This window comes from Pieris brassicae, chromosome 6, assembly GCF_905147105.1.
Source record: "Pieris brassicae chromosome 6, ilPieBrab1.1, whole genome shotgun sequence".
Taxonomy (NCBI): Eukaryota; Metazoa; Arthropoda; class Insecta; order Lepidoptera; family Pieridae; genus Pieris; species Pieris brassicae.
In genome coordinates this window covers 16066825-16087972 of record NC_059670.1, presented here as the reverse complement: position 1 = coordinate 16087972, position 21148 = coordinate 16066825, and the positions used below count along the sequence as shown (strand labels likewise).

Here is a 21148-nt window from a genome sequence, read left to right as displayed (position 1 = left end):
TGAACGTCTTTTTGGAGTGAAAAAGTATAATTTACATCGAGCCAGTATTGCTTTCTTCGTGGAGTCGGAACATAGAATTTCTGAATGATTTCCGTTGAGCAACCTTGAGCACTGTTCGTTGGACCACGTCCTAGTTTATTGAGATTCGATTTGGATGTTTCTCCCGAAGCAGTTTCGCAATAAGTAAAGACTGGCTAAAAACATTGGCATGTCTTAAGGCCAAATAGTCGACAGTGTGTGGCTGGTCATGTACTTGCCTATTAAACAATGATCATGAAACAAATACAGAAATCTAAGGCTCAGTTTTTTTTAATGGCACAACATAATATGGCGTCTTGAGATAGGTGGAAATATGAACCTTGTTTAAAAATAATTAATTGATTCATTAATTAATTATTAATTTGGTATTAATTTCACTGATCTAATTACCGTTTTGAGAGGCTTTAAAGGTTAAATCAAAGTTATTAGATGTGTCTCAACTTTTATTTAACATTGATCTTAGTTTTACATAAATAAAAATAAACAATAAATTTAAAATATTGTTAGTTATTAAAGTTTGGTTTATTTAAAACAGTATTTAAACTTAATAACTAGGATGGTTTAGCATTATGGCCAATCTCTCCATATTTACAGCGTAGACAGAATGACATGCTATCACATTCTTTTGTACCAGTAAGGTGTTGTAAAACTCATCTATAGAAAGTTTCTCCTCTTTTGTTTCAGCATCAGATACACTGTAAAAGAAGGGACTGAATTACAGAACCTATAAAAAATTTAAAAACTTCATAGGGAATTGGAAAATTAATTAAAACTCTTTTGAGTTAAAAACCAATATTTTTTATTCAATGAATAACTTATATTTGAATGCATGTAGGTTAGAGTCAGTTATGCCTATCAAGCTAACACAATTACTGTTTTGGGACATCTAACCTCTAACCCCTAACTTTTGCTACTAAAAAAATGGTAAAATGTGGCCAGTTCATAAAATGTACTGTTTTATTATAGAACACATTATTTACATGGGACATACCTGCATGCAATCTCATATGCAGCTGAATGTTCTACTTCATCAATTGTTGGTGGACATCTAGGCCCCAGGGCATCAGGACTATCATCTACATTAACTCGTCCATCACTTTGAGGATCATATAACTTATTTACACTCCTTAACCACATGTTAGGCATATCTCCACCTATATCATACATAAAGTGCCTATTACGAAGTTTGTACCCTTTGCGTTGTGATACAACAGCACTGATTATATTTTTAAGAAAATTTTGAACAGCAACCACAATTAAATCTGATGCCTCATCATCAGCACCTTCGAGGCCGAGTTCCCATGCTGCAAGCATGAATCTTCCAACAACCAATGCATGGTCTGGCAAAAATATTTCCTGGGAAAAAGATTTTTAGATCAGGATTACACAATATCTCTCCAAACTAACTTCATTAAACCAAATTAATTGTCCTATGCCTTCAATTATGTACTGTAAAGGTTGTATAATAATAAAAGTATAGTTTTGTATTACCTGTGCTGCATACTTTACACCATCGCTACCTGCGCCAGGAGGCGTACTAGGGGGAAGGTAATCTAACAAGTCTGCAGCTTCAAAGTTGGATTTTTCAGAAGTCCTAGAAGAACGCTTATGCCTTCTTGTGTTTCTATTATGGGAGCTAGCTTTCTCCTGAGCGATAGTAATCGAAGTTTCGGCTAGACCCTCCACTTTATTGAGTAAAGCGAGCAAAAAATCATTGTGGTAGTGAATTTGTTCTTGAGTCAATAATAAACGAGCTTCTGCATCAAACTCTTCTTTTGTAAGTTTCATTCGAAACCATTGTTTCATGTGACTGTAGTATTTTGTGGATTTATCACCTAAAATATCATTTAATTTTCGTCTAGAATTAGACAAAATGTCTAAAGCCATTTTAGTGGACTTTATGCTATCATTTATAGTTTCATCGCATGAAAATTGGTTGACAACAGTACATAAAACACCTCCAAAATTTTAATTACGAATTGAAATTTGAACGACAAAATTACAAAAATAACAAATATTCTTGTGAAACATTCACATGTCACAACAACCTCGTCCCCCGCGTTCGCGCTCTGAACACAGAGTACAGAAGGCACTCCACTCCACAGTTAACGAATCTGAAATCACAAATTACAAGTAGCGGCACGAAACTCTAGCGCTGACCGTTATTGCGCAGAAGTAAAAAATAAGGTACCTGAATAATAGGCTAGCGGAATGAAGAGCGGGCGCGCGTAGCGTCGATTGGCTCTCCAGTCGCATTCCTTCCCCCGCACCTATACGACGCCCCGCGCACATCCCGTGTACAGTCGAGTCATTAATATTATTGTTACTGTTGTTACGTTTGAATTTGTTAGTGTTTTGTTGTTTGTTATTTGTTATTTGTTTTTAAGTTTGTTTGTGACTTTAAAGTGAATATGCCTAGAACAAATACTGTTTTGAAAAGACAAGCCAGGAAAATGGTTGACGTGAATTGTTTTTTAAAAAGGGAATCAAACGAATTAATTGATTCTTTGAAACAAATCCAAAGTGAGATTGACGAAGCTACAAATACTTTGTTCAGTCATTCGGAAAGCAACATTGTAAATTTGAGCCAGATAAAACAAACTGCCGAAATCATTAAGGCAGGAAACATAAAATTTAATAGTATAATCAGTGAATTAGGTAAAATCCAAAAAAGGACAGCAGAGTCAACAAAAACGTCAATTGCAACGGTAAGAAACATCTCCAATCAAGCCAAAAGTTCTGATTTGATCACAGTGCTCAGAACACCTGGCAAAAAACGTTCCAGAACAAAACTGGTCACAAATATCGATAACTTCGACCAAGAAGTAATAAAGAGAACCATTCATAACTTACACAAGACAAATAATGAACCTCCTACTATCGGAAAGCTAGAAGCAGCTAGAAGATGACATAAATTTCAAAGGTTCAGAACGAAGTCTTCGGCGAATAGTTAGAGTTTGGGATTTCGGTGGAAAAATACCGAAAACAACCGGAAAGTGCTGATTGAGACTTCTAATATACGTTTGCAACGTATCGAATATTTAAGGAAAATAAAGCAATATCGCCAAGAGGGAAAGCCTATTGTTTATACAGACGAATCTAACGTAGATTCATCGCACTCTTCTTCAAAAGCTTGGACCGATGGTACTACTAAGGGGCTTAAAAAACCTATTTCGAAAGGATAGCGAGTTGTCATTGTCCACGCAGGGTCTGATACTGGGTTTATACCTAATGCGTTGCTAACTTTTAAAGCTGATACTAAATCAGGCGACTACCACGACAATATGAATTTTGAAAACTACGAAAAATGGCTCCGAACCCAATTAATGCCCAACCTACAACCCAGTTCCGTCGTGGTAGTCGACAACGCGTCCTATCATAATAAGCAGTAAGATCGCGCACCAACCTCTTATTCTAAAAAAGCTGACATGCAGGCCTGGCTCACTGAAAAAGGTATACAGTACGAGGAAACACATTTGAAACCTCAGTTATACAAAATTAATAAAGATCAACAAAGATAAATTTAAAACATTTTCGATTGATCGAATTCTAGCTGAACGAGGTCATCAGGTACTGAGACTACCACCATACCACCCCGACCTAAACCGATTGAAATTGCATGGTCGGATATTAAACAATATGTAGGCAGCAAAAATATAAAATGGAGTGTCAGTAAATGTATAGACCTAATACAAGAAAAGGTTTTACTAATGGGTACATGGGATTGGCAAAAGTTGTGTAAAAAGGTGAAGGATATAGAAGAGCAATATGCAAAGAGTGATCATGTCGTGGATTTGGTAACAGCACAATTCATTATTCATGTCGATGGATGTCGATAGTTCCGAGGATAGTAAGATGACGCTAGTGCCGACGAACGAAGCAATCCTGAGCCCGGGCCCTCAGTAAGCAAAAGGCCTTGTCGCGAGACCATTGAAGGCGTGATACCGTTCTCTGATTCAGATTAATAAAAGATTACAAATTAAAAGATAATGTTTTTATTTTTCTACATCCTATAAACTTGTTAAAATATCTTAGGTCTTTTTTGGAAATACGTTCTATGTACAGACACTTTTTTACTGTCTTATTATATCTTATAGATAGGTAATATTACTTACATGCTATCTATCATAGCTATTAGCTATCCTTCACATTTCGTTCAGCTTAATATCGTTATTTAGGTAATCATTAATCAAAGTGGCATATAATGTATTGCGTGCGCGACAGTACACATGCGCAGCAATCCCCTCCACGTATCGGCCAGCGCTAGACTTACGTGCCGCTGCCTATACGTAATGTGCTATTCGACAGGTTTTCAAAAACGCTTTCTGATTTTTTACAACTACACCTACATAAATTCTAACTTTTAATTCTGATGGGTTGACTTTAAAATTAAACATTCTTAATTTCAGGTATCCGCCAACACGTTTCTTTAGACAAGATACCGTCAAATCTTGTGATGCTTGTAAACACGTATAAATTTGTTAGTTTTCGTTTTAAATTACACTGTGTATTCTATACATAGTTTGTGTTTATGTGATAATGACTAAACGGCTAAGCAGATAAAAAGAGTGTCGTGTGTGGTACCTTAATTATGTTTTACCGTCCCATTAAGTTTTGTATTCGTTTTAAAAAGTAAATTATTAAAATATCACTAAACAGGAATTATTTAAGTAAGTAAAGTATATGGATTTGACATGTTGATGAAAACTACTATTAGTATTAAACAAGATAATCCACAAATATTTATATACGCGACAAGCGTAACCCACTAACGCCAAGCGCCAAGCACACATACCTACAGACACTACTGTTAAGGGATCTTGACTAAGCCCTTTGGTCATGTAAAAACGTCATTCCTCTCAATCTCCGGGAAACTGTTCTAAAAGGCAGTATTAAGCCGGGTATCCACTATGTTCGCGAACCTCTTGCGCTCCGCGCACTTGCAACAGCTCCACGTAGTGGATACGTTTACGAACGTGGAGCGTGAACGGTGCGCGCTCCGCGCTCAGCGCTCCAATGGGTAGCGGTAAATTGGGCCAACACAAAGGGGAACTGAGTCTGTTTGTGGACGCGAGCATGCGTGTTTCTCTGGAGATACGCGTTACCGTCTCCATCAGAGCGGTTACGGGAGCGCGGAGCGCAAGAGGTTCGCGAACATAGTGGATACCCGGCTTTAGGCTAAAAAATAATCTATTGTCTCGAGTTATATATAGCTTGCTCCGGGGAAAAAGTCGTAAAGCACTATTACGATGTATTAATGTTTTTTTTTTCATTTTATTTTCATTTTCTCGGGTGATGTACTAATTGTATATATTTCAGAATTCAGTAAAACATTTCAAATGTGCCAGTGAAATAATGGCTTTTGCACTTCAGTATAATTAAATGAATTAATATAATGTAAATTTATTTGTGTTTTAACTATTTATACTAAATACATAACAATGATATTTAAATCTTCGAATACGAACAAAAATTGCTATTATTTGTATACTTCGTATATACTTAGTATCCTAGTAATAATATTATTTACCTTTTTTTTATGAAAAATAGGTAATTTTGTTTTTAAGACTTTGTTATTCGCTTATATATATCTTTTATTATTAGTATTTTTCTCTGTAAGATTTATTTTAGAGTGTTAAATAAATTGAAGACTTCATAATATTTTTACTACACTCACACACCATATATTTTCGTAAAATTACAATACAATATTATTTTATTCTAGGAATTAATTTTATTTTGACTCCGTTTTTAGAACGCAAAATAAGGTCTGAACATAGGGCTGGCTCCACGTCGGTAGGCAGTATTTTAAAACTCTTGATAACTGCCGCTATTACAACTTTCATCTCCATCATGGCGAATTTTTGTCCTGCAATCATCTTTTGTTACAATAAATTGATATTGGAAATTTTCATTTTGAAAACTGTTATATACACTTATTTAAAAAAAAAAACTAAAAAAATGTGTGGTCTTTTCGGAAAACTTCATATAAGAATATCCTATCAAAATTATAATATTGGAAAATCGTATTCAGGGTTGTCATGGTGGTATGCTTGAATAGGGTTTTGCTATATAGATCACTGTGGTAGGTATCTCAACTATAACCCTTTTTTTTAATTTACCTGTATGATCCCTTACGTGAATTCTGAATATTTTCTTATCATAACGTAGTTACCAGAAATAAACTGACGCATTTTTTACGCTAAGAAGATTTTCGAATATGTAAGGATACGTATTTAACCTTCAGCATAACATTTATGTACGCACACAGCTCTTTATGATGGATATATTATTTTCCACATTAAACATTCTCAATCTCATAATCTGCTGTGCCATAGGAACCCTAGTTTTCAAAAACGAATATACAACATATCCTAGCGGTTTTATTCACGTTATTTTTGACCTGGACCCCTCCGTATCTCACATGCTTATCATTCTTTTTAAAAACGTGTTGCATAACGTATCAATACACACAATACATCGAGCTTATTTGTGTACCCAGCTTTGGATAAACTGTTTTGTGATGAATTCCCATTCCTAGTAATGATATAATTACTGATTACTGTCAATCTTTGATCAGTGCCTTTTTAACTGTTAACAGTAATAACTATTAATACTGACAGCAACAAGGCTTAAAACAATTTAACGGGAGATTGAATAATAAAAGAAAGCTTGAACTAAACAAAACACATTTAAAAAGTATTTGTATTACAATACAAAATATATAAAGCTGAACAATCTCATTTGATGCGTAGGAGTGAGTGTGAACGGGTTTCCATCCACACTCGTACGTCGCTTGCACCAGATATAGAACTTGTGTTAATTTTATTTAAAATGAATATTTTAATAGTGATGTTTCAATTTTGAGTGATCTAATAAGTTTTATTTTATAAATTTCTAACATTCTTCTTTCTTCATTTTGCATTACATTTTAATGCTCCGCTCACATTGGCCGCAGCATTATCTTATACATAATTTATTGGTTTATCTTATATAAATAAATTCTCCAACATTAAAATAATTTCGAACGACATACTCTCCCATAGGAGATTGTACGGGACAAACAAACAAAAGAACTTTGCTCCCGTTACTATTACCCGCTTTTCTAGTTAATAAAGATATTGCGACTTACCAATACAATTCCTAGGTCCAGCACTAAATGCTAACCATGCAAATGGATTTCTTGCAGCGTTAGCCGGAGAATCGAATCTCTCGGGCCGGAATTCCAGTGGATTGTCATATAAATCTGGATGCCTTTGCATGTGAAATATGTCCATGATAACCGATGTATTCTTCTTGATTTTGAGACCAGCCAGTTCTGATAGAGTATATATAATCGTTTGCAAAGTAAAATTGTGAATTTTATATCTGGGGCTACAACTACGGCAGAGAAAACCTCTTTCCGACAGGCGTGACACTATATGTCATTCTTATACAAATTTGTTTAGCAGTAGTGGGTGACGCCGGTCGAAAAGTGATTTTGTCTCAAATTCCTTGGTAGCGACATCCTAGTAAGGTAAGACAATTGCAAATGCGATTAGCGTTCAGTCACACCGTAAAGTATTGGCTAAGGCTTTTTATAATGCAAACTAAAATAATTGTTATTACATAATATAGTATAGTTATTACATAATATAGTATATATTCCTATAATATAGTATTGTTATTACATAATATAGTATACATTCCTATAATAGTAACGCGAAATTCACTCACCGCTATCCTTCGTAATCATTCGTTCAATCAGTGGTACTGAAGGATATAATCTGAGAGATTCTTTAATAACTGTTTCTAAATATTTCATTTTTTGTAAGTCACTGAAACGTTAAAATAAGTGATTTCAAAATATAACTGAAACATATTCAAACCTAATTAAACATTTAAAAATATATTTCCAGGAGTCGTCATTGATTTTCAACCGTATTTTGCTGGCTTTAATCTTTATACATTCATCCAAAAATATTATATATAATTACATATAAGAAGAGTAATAACAATTATGTTTTGTATGTGTAAACTGAATTAATAGATAATTATTTGGTTGTAGCAATATTCTGCTTCGTATCCGAGTCTTATGTCAGGGAAAGAGGTGCTTAAGTTAATTCACATTTGCTATACAATAATTACCTATAAATTGGATCTTTACTGAGATCGTCATCATAAATTTCTCTCTGCTCCTGCAGTACCTTCTCCTGGATATCTTGATATTTCGATAAGCAGAACAATGCGAATGTTATACCAGATGTTGTAGTATCGTGACCCTGAGTTATTAAACTATTTTTATAATTTTATTTTTATATGCTCTCAAACATCACATATGTTCAAATGAGGACAATATACTAAAAAAAAAGGATATACACGTGTAAAAATTATTTAAAAACTTAAGAAGGCAGCGCTAGCCAGATCCATGCAACTTCCTCACAATCGAGTAGCAGTATCAGTCGCATGTTATCATTTGCGGACCAATGATAACAAAGCAAAAGAAAACAGTAATAATAGTAATTGCATAGGGTAGTATCGAAATTTTATAGTGAACTGGTTAATATTCTACCGTAGAGCAACGTCTTACACATACGTAGTTGACAGGTTTTGGATTAATAATAAAAAAAATATATACCTTCACTATAATTATGTAGTATATGTATGGGACTCCTAGATCTTATTGTAGGCTTATTTTCTATAGTATGTAATAAAAATTCAACAATTGTTTTGGAATACATTCTCTGTATATTACAAGTAATTTTGTGAAAATATTACGAAGTAGTTTTAGCTCCGTGTATTAAGTTACAGAAACTTTAACGCATGAAGGACCTTGACTGTACCATGAACGTGACAGCCATGGATATAAGCAGTTATTCTCAGTAGTTCTAGTCTTAAACTTTTCTATATAATATCTTTTATAGAAGTAAAAAAGATAAGTCTAAATTAACAGGATTATTATTCCCTTGGGGAAATGATAAAATTTGGCTGGAGTGCAATAGAGGAGTTATAAAATTTTAAAATGTTTAAAATCAGAAGTTTTTTTGCCTTATTAAACAGTTCAAATGCAAGTTGTATTCGTTTTTAAAACAAACTCCCAAGCGAAATTCGAGAATGACCACGGAATGAATTCAAAACTTTCAAACGTAAATTAACCAATAAAGCTTTTTATAAATTTGACCATTATTTAAATGACCCTTATTCTTGGGATTGATTTGTGTGACTCAAAACTTAGCGATTAAAAAGAGTGGCGAAGAGTTTCTTGCCAGTTCTTTTTGCCCGCTCCACGCCATTGATTTGCGGACTGGTAGTAAATGTAAATTTTTGAATTAATTCAACATATTTTGTGTTGACCGGTCGAATCAGTGACAAAATATTTATTTAAAATTATATTTCAAAACTTTTTGATGAAGAATACGAACTTACAGTACCTAGATTCGTGTGCAACTTGTATTCGTTTGTGGTTCGAATGAATCTTTTAGAAAAAAATTGTTATTACCTCAAAACGTCAATAAATATACATACTTCAAACATAAATGTATCAACTTCTTCTCTTACAGCCTCTTCATCGATCCGTTTTCCATCAATTTTGGAAAGCAATAGTAAATCGATGAATGCGTGCTTATTTCTTATACCTGAAATTCAAAATCTACGAGTATATATGAAAACGCCTTTAGGAGATCTGTGTGGATTTCTTAAGGCGATTTGTCTCTTTAAAAGGTGCCGTTACGTAGAGTAGCGTGAGTAAAGTGTAAATTGTTTTTAATAAAAAGTAATTAATTGATATATGTGAGATAATCACGAAAAAGAGTTAGTCACGGTTAGCAAAGCCATTGTTAAGCGTGGACACGGGTCATGATGTAAAAAATAATATTAGTTGTTTGAATTTGTGGTAAAATCTATTAAATTTACGATGCTTTAAAGACATTCATAGTTTTACAACAATGTTGAGTACATTGTTGTGAACTACTCATTTATAATAACTTATTATTTATGATTTTAGTAAATAAAATATTTATTTATGTATTTACAACACAAAAATATATGTACAGTATTTAAAAATTTTTAAGCACCATTGTCATAATAATTAAAAATTTATAAATAGAAAATTAAAACAAATTTAAAATTGAGAAAGATGTAATGTGTCCACACAAGTAGCATGCTTTGGATGATTTTAGTAAATTAATTATTATTTAACAAGTCAATGTCAAGTAGAAGATACGGATTAACCGGTTTGTAGACCCGAGTTCGAGTCTTAAAACTGTCGAAAATATTATGATTTTTTATGAATATTAATTCTTGAGCAATATAAAGTTGTTAAGTTAAAATTTTATGTAAAAATGTAAAAAAATCACACAAATTAATTCATATTTTGTATTTTACTCAGATTTCACGAAACAATGGGTTTATTTATAAACAAAAACAGCTAGACATTAATTAAAAAGGTATGATATGTGATTTAAATTTGGTACATAAAAACATAGCGATGAAAAATAATAAATAAATATTGAATCATAGAACGCTGCAAAGTAGATATCCTCGCTCTACCATAGTTATGCTATTTTTAAGATATGAACATTAAAAAAATGTGTGTGTGTGTGTCAGCTACGACGCACGATTGGAGTTACGAACGATAATTATGATAAATATCGAATAGAAAAAAAAGGTTAATGAACGCATCTGCTAAAATGATAAGAGAAACAAACATATATCTGTAATTATTCGGATTATTTATATCACTTCAATAAAGCGTATTACATAAAGTATGTTACAAAACAATATAAATAATAATAATAATAATAATGTGTTCAATTTATACAAATCCAATTTTAGAGAGAGAATGAGATGGAATCATTATTTTACACGTTCAATTCTACAGATATATATGTTTGTCTCTTTCTACGTAACGCCTCAACTTTTCGTGTTACACTTGATTTTACTCCTCATAAAATTTCCGTACCGGGCCTTATAACTCAAATCGTTTCTTAAGGAGTAAACTCCATAAAATACATGTTAAGTAATCTATAACTTATGTAGTACAGATTCCCTACCTACAACCAGGGGATGCACTAAAAAATGAATTTGATTTTTTTTATTTTTTATTATTTATTATCACTTCGTTACACTACAAAATAAAAAATGAACATAATTAGAACAAAATGAGGGCAACATGCTATACATAAATAAAAAGACGCCTAAAGAGAACTAAACCGTTTGAGTTAAACTTAGTATAGTAAATATAAGTGCAATGCATCTTAGACACATGAACATAGTGTCAAACATTACAGAACTCTGAGACTGTAATGAACATTACCTTAGTTTAATTCATTAGTATTGTAGAAAATTAAGTCAACATAAAATTACTAATTAGCCATAATTATTGTATCGGCTAGATTGTAATTTAAAAAAATAACATTAATAGAATGACTAAAGATATAATGATGCAAAACTATGAAACATTTTGCTACAAATTGTTTTAAAGTTATTCAGAAACATTAATTAGTTTTAATGGCGATCGTGCTAATTATCTTGATAATAATAATAGTTTGAGAGAGTTCTTGTTTTTACTGTTGTTTTAAATCTATACAAATTACACAAAATGTTAGAAATAATAAGATCTTCGTTTTTGATTTAAACAAAGTATATTAAGTTTTAAAAAAGTCAAGGCAAGAGGAGGTCACTCTCGAGATTAGGGTTTTATTTGTAACTTTATTTAATTAAAACAAACAAAAAAACATCTTGTTTTTACTGCCGACCACTTCTTTTGGTTCATAACTGACATTAAATTAATCATCAAAAACTAATAAAAAATAATGCCAGAAATCACTCTTCGTGTAGTTAGTATTTACACGGTTTTACGTATACTACACTTAATTTTATTGAATTAACTGAACTCGACCTTAGAACGTAAATTTCCTTAGTTGCCTGTTTTCTTTGCAAGTGTTTATTTCAGATTTTTTGATGGCCTTAGACGTGTGATTTAATACTTAATAATAGCTGCCACTGATATTAAAATAGTATTGCCTCGACTACCTAGGTAACACTGAAAATGTTTAGCAAATGAAAAACTGAGAAAAGCGGTCTGCTACAAAGCTTTCTGACGCCTAAATGTTCGTGTAATATTCTTTGAACTTGTCTCATACTAGGCTTGCCTGTATCTGCTGATTGGTCACTTTCTTATCTTCCTCTATCATGCGTCGCACAGCACTGATGTTTTCTTCAGTAGTCGCTGTTAAGAACGTCCCTCACGCGGATGACCATTAAAATTGCTACGTCCACGCTTAAACTCGTTAAACCAATTGTAAAGAGTAGCACGAGATGGAACTTCATTAAGAAATGCTAATCGCAGCCTATTATAGCTTTGTTGATGAATAAGCTCACGACGAAAGTCATAATAAATCAATCATTGACCGAATATTTTCTCGCGTTAAGTTCATTTTCACGTGTAACAAGGGTTTAAGATTTGCCGCCAATTTACAAAAACAAATGACAAATGAATGTAATATACTACATTAGGTTACCAAAGAGTTCTAACATTGAAATTCAAAAAAGTTTTTATTAGCAATGTTTCTAACTGGCCAGTTCGAAAAATTTTCAGTGCTACCAAGGCATAAATATTTCATGCGTCTTTGCAAACTAAAAAAAAGAAGTAATACGTTCGAAATTCAAATATTACATAAATATTAATTATACTTATAAACTTTACCTATTTCCGTGTTTTCTGGAAGACTTTCGATATTCGCCTGCTTCAATTCCTCTTTTCGTATCGCAAGCACTTTTTTAGTGTGTCCGTGTAATATTTTTATTGCATCGTCGTATGATTTTTTGTACGGCGTAAGGCGAAAAAATGCTTCTTCAGCTACGAATGGATTTCGCATTTTTAATGATATGATTTGGCTTAACCTAAAAAGTAATTAAATTTGTTAACTGATCTCTGTGACAACTTTAATTTTACTGGTGTTTAAGGCTATTCACTCCAGGTCCAGCAGTCTTCGACTTTTGAGCTTAGCAACATATTTTGCGATTCATTTTTATTCATATATGTAGTAGATAAAAAACTTATTACTTTCAGCTAATTAATAGTCATCTGTTTTAGTATTTTTCATAAAGTTTTATTTTATCCAAGAAATATAGTATTTAATAAATATATATTAGGTCCTTACATATGAAATTGGCGTTTTTTTATGGGAGGAACAAAAAGTCGAATATTTTTAAATATAATATATTTAATTAATCAAAGTATGCACCATTGTTTTCTATGCACTTTTTCCATCTCATAGGTCTCATTGATCCCTCTACTAAAAAACCAGTCGGACGGGAATCAATAAAATCTCTGAAGGCGATTTGGACTGCCCCATCAGAGTTAAATTTTTTCCCTTGCAAGAAGTTGTCCAAATTTCGAAAAAAATGGTAATCTGTTGGAGCAAGGTCCGGGGAGTACGGAGGATGTCTTAGACATTCCAATTGAAGCTCTTCTAATTTAGTAGCCGTCTGTTGTGCAGTGTGTGGTCTAGCGCTGTCGTGAAGTAGCAGTGGCGTGGAGCGATTGACCAGCCTAGGTTGTTTAGCCGCTAGCTTTTCCATCATGGTTTGCAATTGCTGACAATAGACATCAGCCGTAATAGTCTGGCAAGATTTGAAAAAACTGCAATGAACAATACCGGCACTAGTCCACCAAACGCTTTCAAGTAACTTTTTTGGGGTTAATTTTCGCTTGGGGCAGGATTTGGCTGGCTGGCCAGGATCCATCCATTGCGCTGAGCGCTTCCGATTATCGTAAAGAATCCATTTTTCATCACACGTAATGATTCGGTTTAAAATACCTTCATTTTTGTGCCGGTTCAGTAATGTAACGCAGCAGTCGACGCGCGTTTGCCGGTTTGCTTCAGTCAATTCGTGAGGTACCCACCTTTCAAGCTTTTTAATCTTCCCAATTTGCTTCAAGTGAATTAAAACAGTTTTATCACTAACACCGCAGCCTGCAGCTAACTCGGACACGGTTTGCGATGGATCCGCTTCCACAATAGCCTTCAATGCTTCATTATCAACTTGGGTCTCAGGCCGTCCACGGGGCTTGTTCTGCAGGTCGAAATTTTCAGAACGAAAACGTTGGAACCAAAAACGAACTGTGTTTTCTTTTGCAACATGACCGCCATACACATCATTCACCATCATTTATGCCACGGCGGAACTCGTACTCGTAAATAATGCGATACTTTAAGTTTTCCATTTTGTAATATCAGTGACGCAAACAGAAAAAACAGAAGAAAAAACAAATGAATGACGGTCATCGAAGCACAAATACACGAGTAAATAGCTGTACAAATTTGAATTTGAAATTCCTAACTAAAGAGGAGGTATTTGAGGTAAAAGTGGCCAGTACGACAAAACGCCAATTTCATATGTAAGGACCTAATAGTTAGTATGCATTTTACATTACTTTGCTAAACCCGTATAATATATGTATCATAAATGAAATACGAGATAACTATTACCATACAAAAAAAATGTACGAGATAAGGGAACCTTGTCGAGTACCGATATTTCGTGGGAATAATAAAGTATATATCGTACATACTTACGTTTCAATACTTTTCACGTAATTCGAATGACAATTCTCTTGCGTATTGAATGAAACACCCATTATTGACTCTGAAAAACTCTTGTTTATTATAACACATTTATTATTATGAACGGGTACGTCGCAATTATAACAAAATATAATAGAGCTAAATCGTTCATTAAATATTATATTAAAATATATGTACGATATAAATAAACATATTTTTATAAATAATTAATTGATTTTAATCATAAGCTGTGAAACCAGCTTCCTACTAACGTATTCCCGAACTAATTCGACCAAGGGCCCTTCAAGATAGGAGCGTACCATTTCTTATAAGGCCGACATCGCAATTGCTTGTAAATATTATTTAAAATCAAACATGCATAGAGCATATATATTATTGACAAATTTGGTGTTAAGAAAAACACTTTTTGAACGGATTAAAGCTATGTATTATTATTAAAACTTATCGTTATTTACATAATTCTAAATTTATTTCCGATGTTTTTTTTTATAAAATAGAAGGAAACCTGCTGTTAAGTGATACTGCTGGAAGAAAGTTCGCAAGTGCGTTGCCGACCTTTTAATTATTCATGCACTCTTGAAGGATTATAAGTGGAATTGGTTTTATATACATAACTTTGTCTATAAATAGAGAATTTTCTAAGAAAGTTAGTAAGTTAAAGAAAGAGGTCGAAAAATCATATTAAAATTAACGCGAGAGAGGATGTAGGTGGTATCTAGTTAGTAGGTATATTTCATTATTACCTGTGATATTATCTAGAGCAGTGAGAGCGATAATGGGGAAAAGATCGAATGACTTTTCATTGCAGTAGCTGTTTCTGAGTTTGTTGATCAAAATCTTTTCATTCTTAATGAAAACTGGTAAGAAATTTTGCAGGATATTAAAATGAAATGCGGGAGTCAAGAACTTTCTATGCGCGCGCCATTTATGACCTGAAAATTAAGTGTATGTATATCATGTATTAATTTTAGAGACTCTTGGGCCGTGAAAGATTTATGTTGACGGTTGGTAGTTCCACGCTCAACGAATAAGTATCGCAATACAGTGAGGAAATGCTGCTAGCGTTAAAGGTACACTGCAACGGGGAACAAACTTTTAAATTTTTTTTAATAAATTTTTTTATGAAATTTAAATTTTTACTATGTAAGTTAAAAAAAATGTAAATACTGTGTATTAATAACTTGGTTTTTTTTTTAATTTTAATTAAATAAATTGAATAGTTGTATTAAATTTAAATTAACTATGCTGAAAATGAGTGTGTTATTATAGTGTCTATTTATCTATGTAATGTTTATGCGTTTATCCATAGTTGATTATGTTTTCTTTGTTAACGTTGTCTGAAAGAGATGTACTTTTGTGTTTCATTGTTATACAACGAAATGGTTATTAAATTTATAATAAAACTAACTTTTGCGCTTAACAACATATTTTGCGAATTATTTATATTCATATATGTAGATAAAAATTTATTACTTCCAGATAATAGTCAAATCTGTGTTTGTATATTTTATTAAGTCTTATTTTAGGCGAGAAATTTAGTATTTAAAAAATATATGTTTAGTCTGCATTTTACATTACTTTGCTAAAACCGTTTAATATATTTATCATAAATGAACATACGAGATAACTATTGCCATTTGACTTATAAATTATTGATATTCTAATGATGCCAACAATCGAAACAGCGATAACGTCAGAAAAATTTTGCTAAAAATATACAACTTCATGACCAATATATCGTAGATCTTTTGGAACTGTGATATCTATTTATTGTAACAAAATGATGTCCGGAATAGGAAATTACATATGTGAATTTCTCCCTTCGGTCGGTAGCTCATGTCTGAGCGTCGTGGTCGTGAAACATCTGTTTTTTTTTATAAACATACCAGTAGAAGTTAGAAGTCCAAATCCAAGCCAGTCATGAAGGAAGGTATACGATTTGCCTTTGGTTATTAATTCCGTACTTGATATTATAGGCTGAAATTATATAAAAAAATATTCTACAAATTAGACAAGCTATTTTTTTAATGAACCATACATACTAATTTCGTTTACTATGAAATATTAATAGGGAAGAGCCTGCCTGGAAGAGCATTCTATATGCACATTTGGGGCCGTTCCAGTATGACGGAAGCACTACAAGGGGATTGATTTTCTTATGTGGAGATTACGTCAACAGTAATTATTTATTTTTTTACAAATATTGCCCGCACATTGTATATGAATTTCTTGGATTCCTTTAATACAATTATGTACTATAAATTTTGAGAGCTTTGCTTACTTTTGTTGACAAGAGGAAACATTGCAGTAAATCAGCTTATGTAACACTTGAACGGCCCCTTTAACACTCGTACTCGGTGAAAGAAAATATCGCAAGAAAACCGGCATTCCTTAGACCTTAATGGATAGGGTGCTTCAGGCGCTGAAGGACCCAACCAACTTGCCTCTTAAGAAATAAATGATCATGACACAGAAAGCTAAGACCAAGACCCCTAAAGGTTGTAGCCACACTGTTTTTTTAAAGACGAAGTTTTATTTAGTGTTTAATTTAGTTATTTAAACCTGCCTTCGGCTTAGAAATTTCAAAAGCGAGAATAATAAGTCGATTGCTAGTTTTGATTTAAATAAAAAATAAACCAAAGGCGCTAGAACCCTTTTAAGTCTGCGCCTCTCTATCTATATCATGATAATATGTCAACCTAAGAGGCAAGCCATATCTACCTCCTGTGTCCGATACACGCCGTCGAATTTTTGGGTCTAAAGCTCCTCCTCCTTGAGGAAAAAGGTTTCCTCGCGATGTTTACCTTCACAGTAAACAATTTCGATTTAAGTAGTCAAATTCTTAACAGTACTGATGTTATTCGGCATGAAAGAATGTACTTAAATCGTTATTTAGCGTATTATCACTGAATAAAAAAGTAATAAAAATTTGTGAGAATTGGGAAGAGCTCCAAGGATTGTATGCTTAATAAATGTGTTGCTACAAAGACCGAAATTTATGTTATTTTTTTAATTTCACAATGTTAAGGAACATATTCTAAACCTATATGCATTATTCTTGAGCAACAGTAACTTAAATTATAAAATTGTTTTGTATGTATGTATTGGTACCTCAAATAAATTAATATATCGAATGGATGAGACCAGACCATGACAGGGTTGGGGCTAGTGCACTTTCTCTTTTAACTAACATCCATTTTTGTGTATTTCAGTTTTTATTTTTTTCTATGAATTGGTGTAAGTGAATTGTTGTATGTCTCACCTCAATGTACTTTGGATGATACAACAGCACATAAGGGTTGTGGAATAGATGCACTCGGACCGCATCTCCATAATCCCTTTGAAATCCATTGAGCAGAGGAAGAAATTCTAAAATATGAAAGTATTTTTTAGTAAATTTAATGAACCTCTTATTTTAAAAAAAATATTTTATTCGTACATGTATAGGTGTATTGTTAAAGCGGCTTTAGTATATGGTGGGTACTCATTAATTATACATTATTTCGTAGTGCTTAAATTTACCTACTTCATTCATACATACTCACACTCACACTCACACTATTACACCCTCATATGTATGTGTTGGTTTTTTTTTATAAATTCTTATAGCTTATTAAATTTCTGTTTTGTAAGCCAATATGTTTTATTTACTATACATAAAATAGATTCTGTGACAAAGAAAATAATGAAAATAAATAAATAAAACTATCACCACCACAACTGGTATGCAATGCACTCTTTATCGGACTTGACCTCAGATTCTACGTTTGCCTCAATGATATTGATTTCACTATATATCCGTCGTCGATTTTTGTGTCTCATTATGTATAGAACCGTCCATCATAGTGTTTGTAGATAATAATGATCAACTACGATATTTGATTTGACCGAAAATCGTTAACTTTTTATTTATTACTTGAATTAAAGGATTAATTAGCTTCTAATATGATATGGTAAAACCATTTAATCATAAACGTAAACATAGAAAAAATGGCCATCAGCGGACAGGCAGGAGTTACCCTTGTTCACCGTATTATGCCAAACTGTCATTAACAACTTTAATATTATTGTGTATGTATAATTAAAGAAAAAACTGTCAGATAGGACCGTAACACTTACTTCTCGTAACTTAAAGTAAATAGCGCTTCAAAATTGGTTTATAAAGCATAACTTTAAGAGGAGCGAAACGTATAATTGGCGCCAAAAGCTTGCAACATTTCCGCGCCACACGCATTACGCATGCGCTATTGCGGACGCTCCCACAGATTAGTATTTGAATTAATGTCTCAATTACCAAAAACATAACTAGACATGGAATCCATTTCTATAGAATAATAAAGGGAACATTAACGTGGATACAAGTCTGTTGGCCGAAATGTTTCATTTTAAAAATTTATAAACCAATCAGTATTTTGAAAAATCAAAAAATTCAATCGTCTTTCTTGACAATTAAAAAAGTTATCGATTTTTGATAAGAAAAGGACCTCGATTATCCATCGAGCAAGGATTATATGCCCGCCCCCGTGCCATCCTACATCAACAGGCCGGGAACAATCACACTGCCAGCAGGAGCTCTGCCCGAATGGGCCGATGTCCGAAGAGGAGTGCATAAAGACGGCAAAGAAAGCAAGCGCGTCATAGCGGTTCTATGATGTATACCACCAGTGGAGGTATAACGAAACTTCTAATCGGAGAAACGATTATCTGAGACTCTAAAGAATTTTTAAAATGTCTGATTTCTGGGACAATGGCAATTCACTGCTTTATATATTGTAGTAGTCAGTAATCACGAAATAGTATTATAAAGCTACACCCCGAGTTTCTGGCCTTCCATTTATGAAACAGGGTTGCGAAGAATCATGCATTTCATTAAACAATACTCTTTTCCAATTGTGAATACTTATACAGAACATAAAACAACGAAACATGTTACGCTATGACGCCACCATCTGATTCAGATAATAGGGATAAAATTATTCCAATGGAACGTTAGGGGATAAACGGTTATTAGGAATGCGGAAGAATTTCTAATTTACTAACTAAGTAAAGGAGAGTCACCACAAGAAGATGTTATGGACTAAGTAATAAATTTAAGTCATCAAAATGCCCTGGTAAATGCATTAATAAGTACATAATTACAAATAATGATAACTTATATAATATTATTCGTAATAATAACAGTGGAATTAATCTGGTAGACACTATCGGTGATCCCAGAGCTGGTGCTTTCCTCACTCAACGACTAAGTATGGTACAGTGAGAAATTGCTGCCAACGTTAAAGGTAAACCTACATGGTTAGATATTTACAAAACTAAAACTGCGCGCGAAAGAACTGGGCTTTGACTTGGGACTTACCAATATGAAAACTCAAGGGCATCTTACTGCGCCGTGCATAACGCTAAGATTAAAAATTAATTATTTAATATGTTATAATATTTTACTAAATTAAAAACAATAATTACAATAAAAACTCCCTGATCTTATTATGTAAGAGAACAAAGGGCGATAAACATAATTACTGTATCATGGAACGCATCATAACAAAAACGTAAAATCGTAGTTTAATAGATATATAATAGCACTAAATTGAATTATATATTAGAACGATGTACTTACGCGTTCTTCTTGTTACAAAAAGATGTCCATTTCCAACCAGAGGTAGAGGCGTGGGTCCTGGTATATTATAAGAATTTTTATCTTTCAGAAGTATTACCCACGAAAGTATTAAAATTAAAACTAGAGCGACGGCAATTAATAATGTTATCATTGTAAAATATAAACGACCTACACGCTATACTCCTCAATCGAGACTGTCAATTTCGTAATTTTGTACTTATATAGGTTTACATACATGACACGAGAATTCCGGTCTTGCAAACAGGCGACTTGTAGGTTTTAACCCAAGGATTTTAATATAGACGGTATTTCAAATAATTCATTAATTACATACGTAAAACCCGGCTTCGGGTGTAATTTTATTTGTATTTGCCAACATTAACTAGGTACGAAACTGTTAAATTCTTGATTCAATGGCAGTTTTTTGTTTCGTTATAATTAGAAATTGCGAACTTACCTTTATACTTTAGTTAACAAGAGGCGTGGTTCAATAAAATATATATTTTTAATAATCAAAATAATGCTGTAGTGGAAAACGTTACATATTTCAAACCCGGTGCTTAAACACCACAAAACCGTAGGCAAATATAATAAAAAGATTAAGTTCAATTTATGCATTATATAGAATTTTATTATGGACACACTAAGAGGGCTCATTATTTCAGAATCCTTATAGCTGAAGACCAATTTGAAGATTTGTCATTGTTCCAAAAGGAACAGATCTCCGACGTCTACATCTTCTCTGCATTTATCAGTCATTCTGTAGTAGTTTTCCGTAAATTTAAATGTCAGCTTTTATGTTTTTATGAGTTTTTATGAGTTTTTATGAGTTATCTATAATTATTAAATTACACAAATACACATAATTATATTTCAATCAAAAATAGTAGTCGACAGAATTTCATTTCAAAACACTTTAAAG

The 21148-nt window shown here is 32.8% G+C and overlaps 2 protein-coding genes across 2 annotated transcripts; both read right to left on the bottom strand.

Moving 5' to 3' along the window:
* Positions 1-469: 469 nt before the first annotated feature.
* LOC123710870 (transcriptional adapter 1-like) lies at positions 470-2292 on the bottom strand. Its single transcript, XM_045663144.1, has 4 exons — positions 2231-2292; positions 1531-2153; positions 1031-1395; positions 470-734 (listed from the first exon to the last, which is right to left on the bottom strand). Exons 2-4 carry the CDS (start codon positions 1924-1926, stop codon positions 584-586), a joined length of 912 nt encoding a protein of 303 aa, XP_045519100.1. The 5' UTR covers positions 1927-2153; positions 2231-2292; the 3' UTR covers positions 470-583.
* A 3409-nt stretch (positions 2293-5701) lies between these two features.
* On the bottom strand, positions 5702-20410 carry LOC123710899 (cytochrome P450 4d2-like). Its single transcript, XM_045663196.1, has 11 exons — positions 20227-20410; positions 17872-17978; positions 16496-16586; positions 15353-15541; positions 14601-14670; positions 12725-12921; positions 9544-9653; positions 8167-8300; positions 7756-7856; positions 7172-7357; positions 5702-5908 (listed from the first exon to the last, which is right to left on the bottom strand). Exons 1-11 carry the CDS (start codon positions 20375-20377, stop codon positions 5751-5753), a joined length of 1494 nt encoding a protein of 497 aa, XP_045519152.1. The 5' UTR covers positions 20378-20410; the 3' UTR covers positions 5702-5750.
* Between the last annotated feature and the right edge of the window lie 738 nt (positions 20411-21148).

Coding starts and splice junctions, on each gene's coding strand:
- LOC123710870 (XM_045663144.1), bottom strand. CDS start 1,926: ATGGCTTTAGACATTTTGTCTAATTCTAGACGAAAATTAAATGATATT. Junction 1,396..1,530: donor GTGTAAAGTATGCAGCACAG/GTAATACAAAAC, acceptor TCTTTTTCCCAG/GAAATATTTTTGCCAGACCA. Junction 735..1,030: donor GCATATGAGATTGCATGCAG/GTATGTCCCATG, acceptor CTTCTTTTACAG/TGTATCTGATGCTGAAACAA.
- LOC123710899 (XM_045663196.1), bottom strand. CDS start 20,377: ATGATAACATTATTAATTGCCGTCGCTCTAGTTTTAATTTTAATACTT. Junction 14,671..15,352: donor TGCTCTAGATAATATCACAG/GTAATAATGAAA, acceptor AGAGTTTTTCAG/AGTCAATAATGGGTGTTTCA. Junction 12,922..14,600: donor TACGTGAAAAGTATTGAAAC/GTAAGTATGTAC, acceptor ATTACTTTTTAG/GTTAAGCCAAATCATATCAT.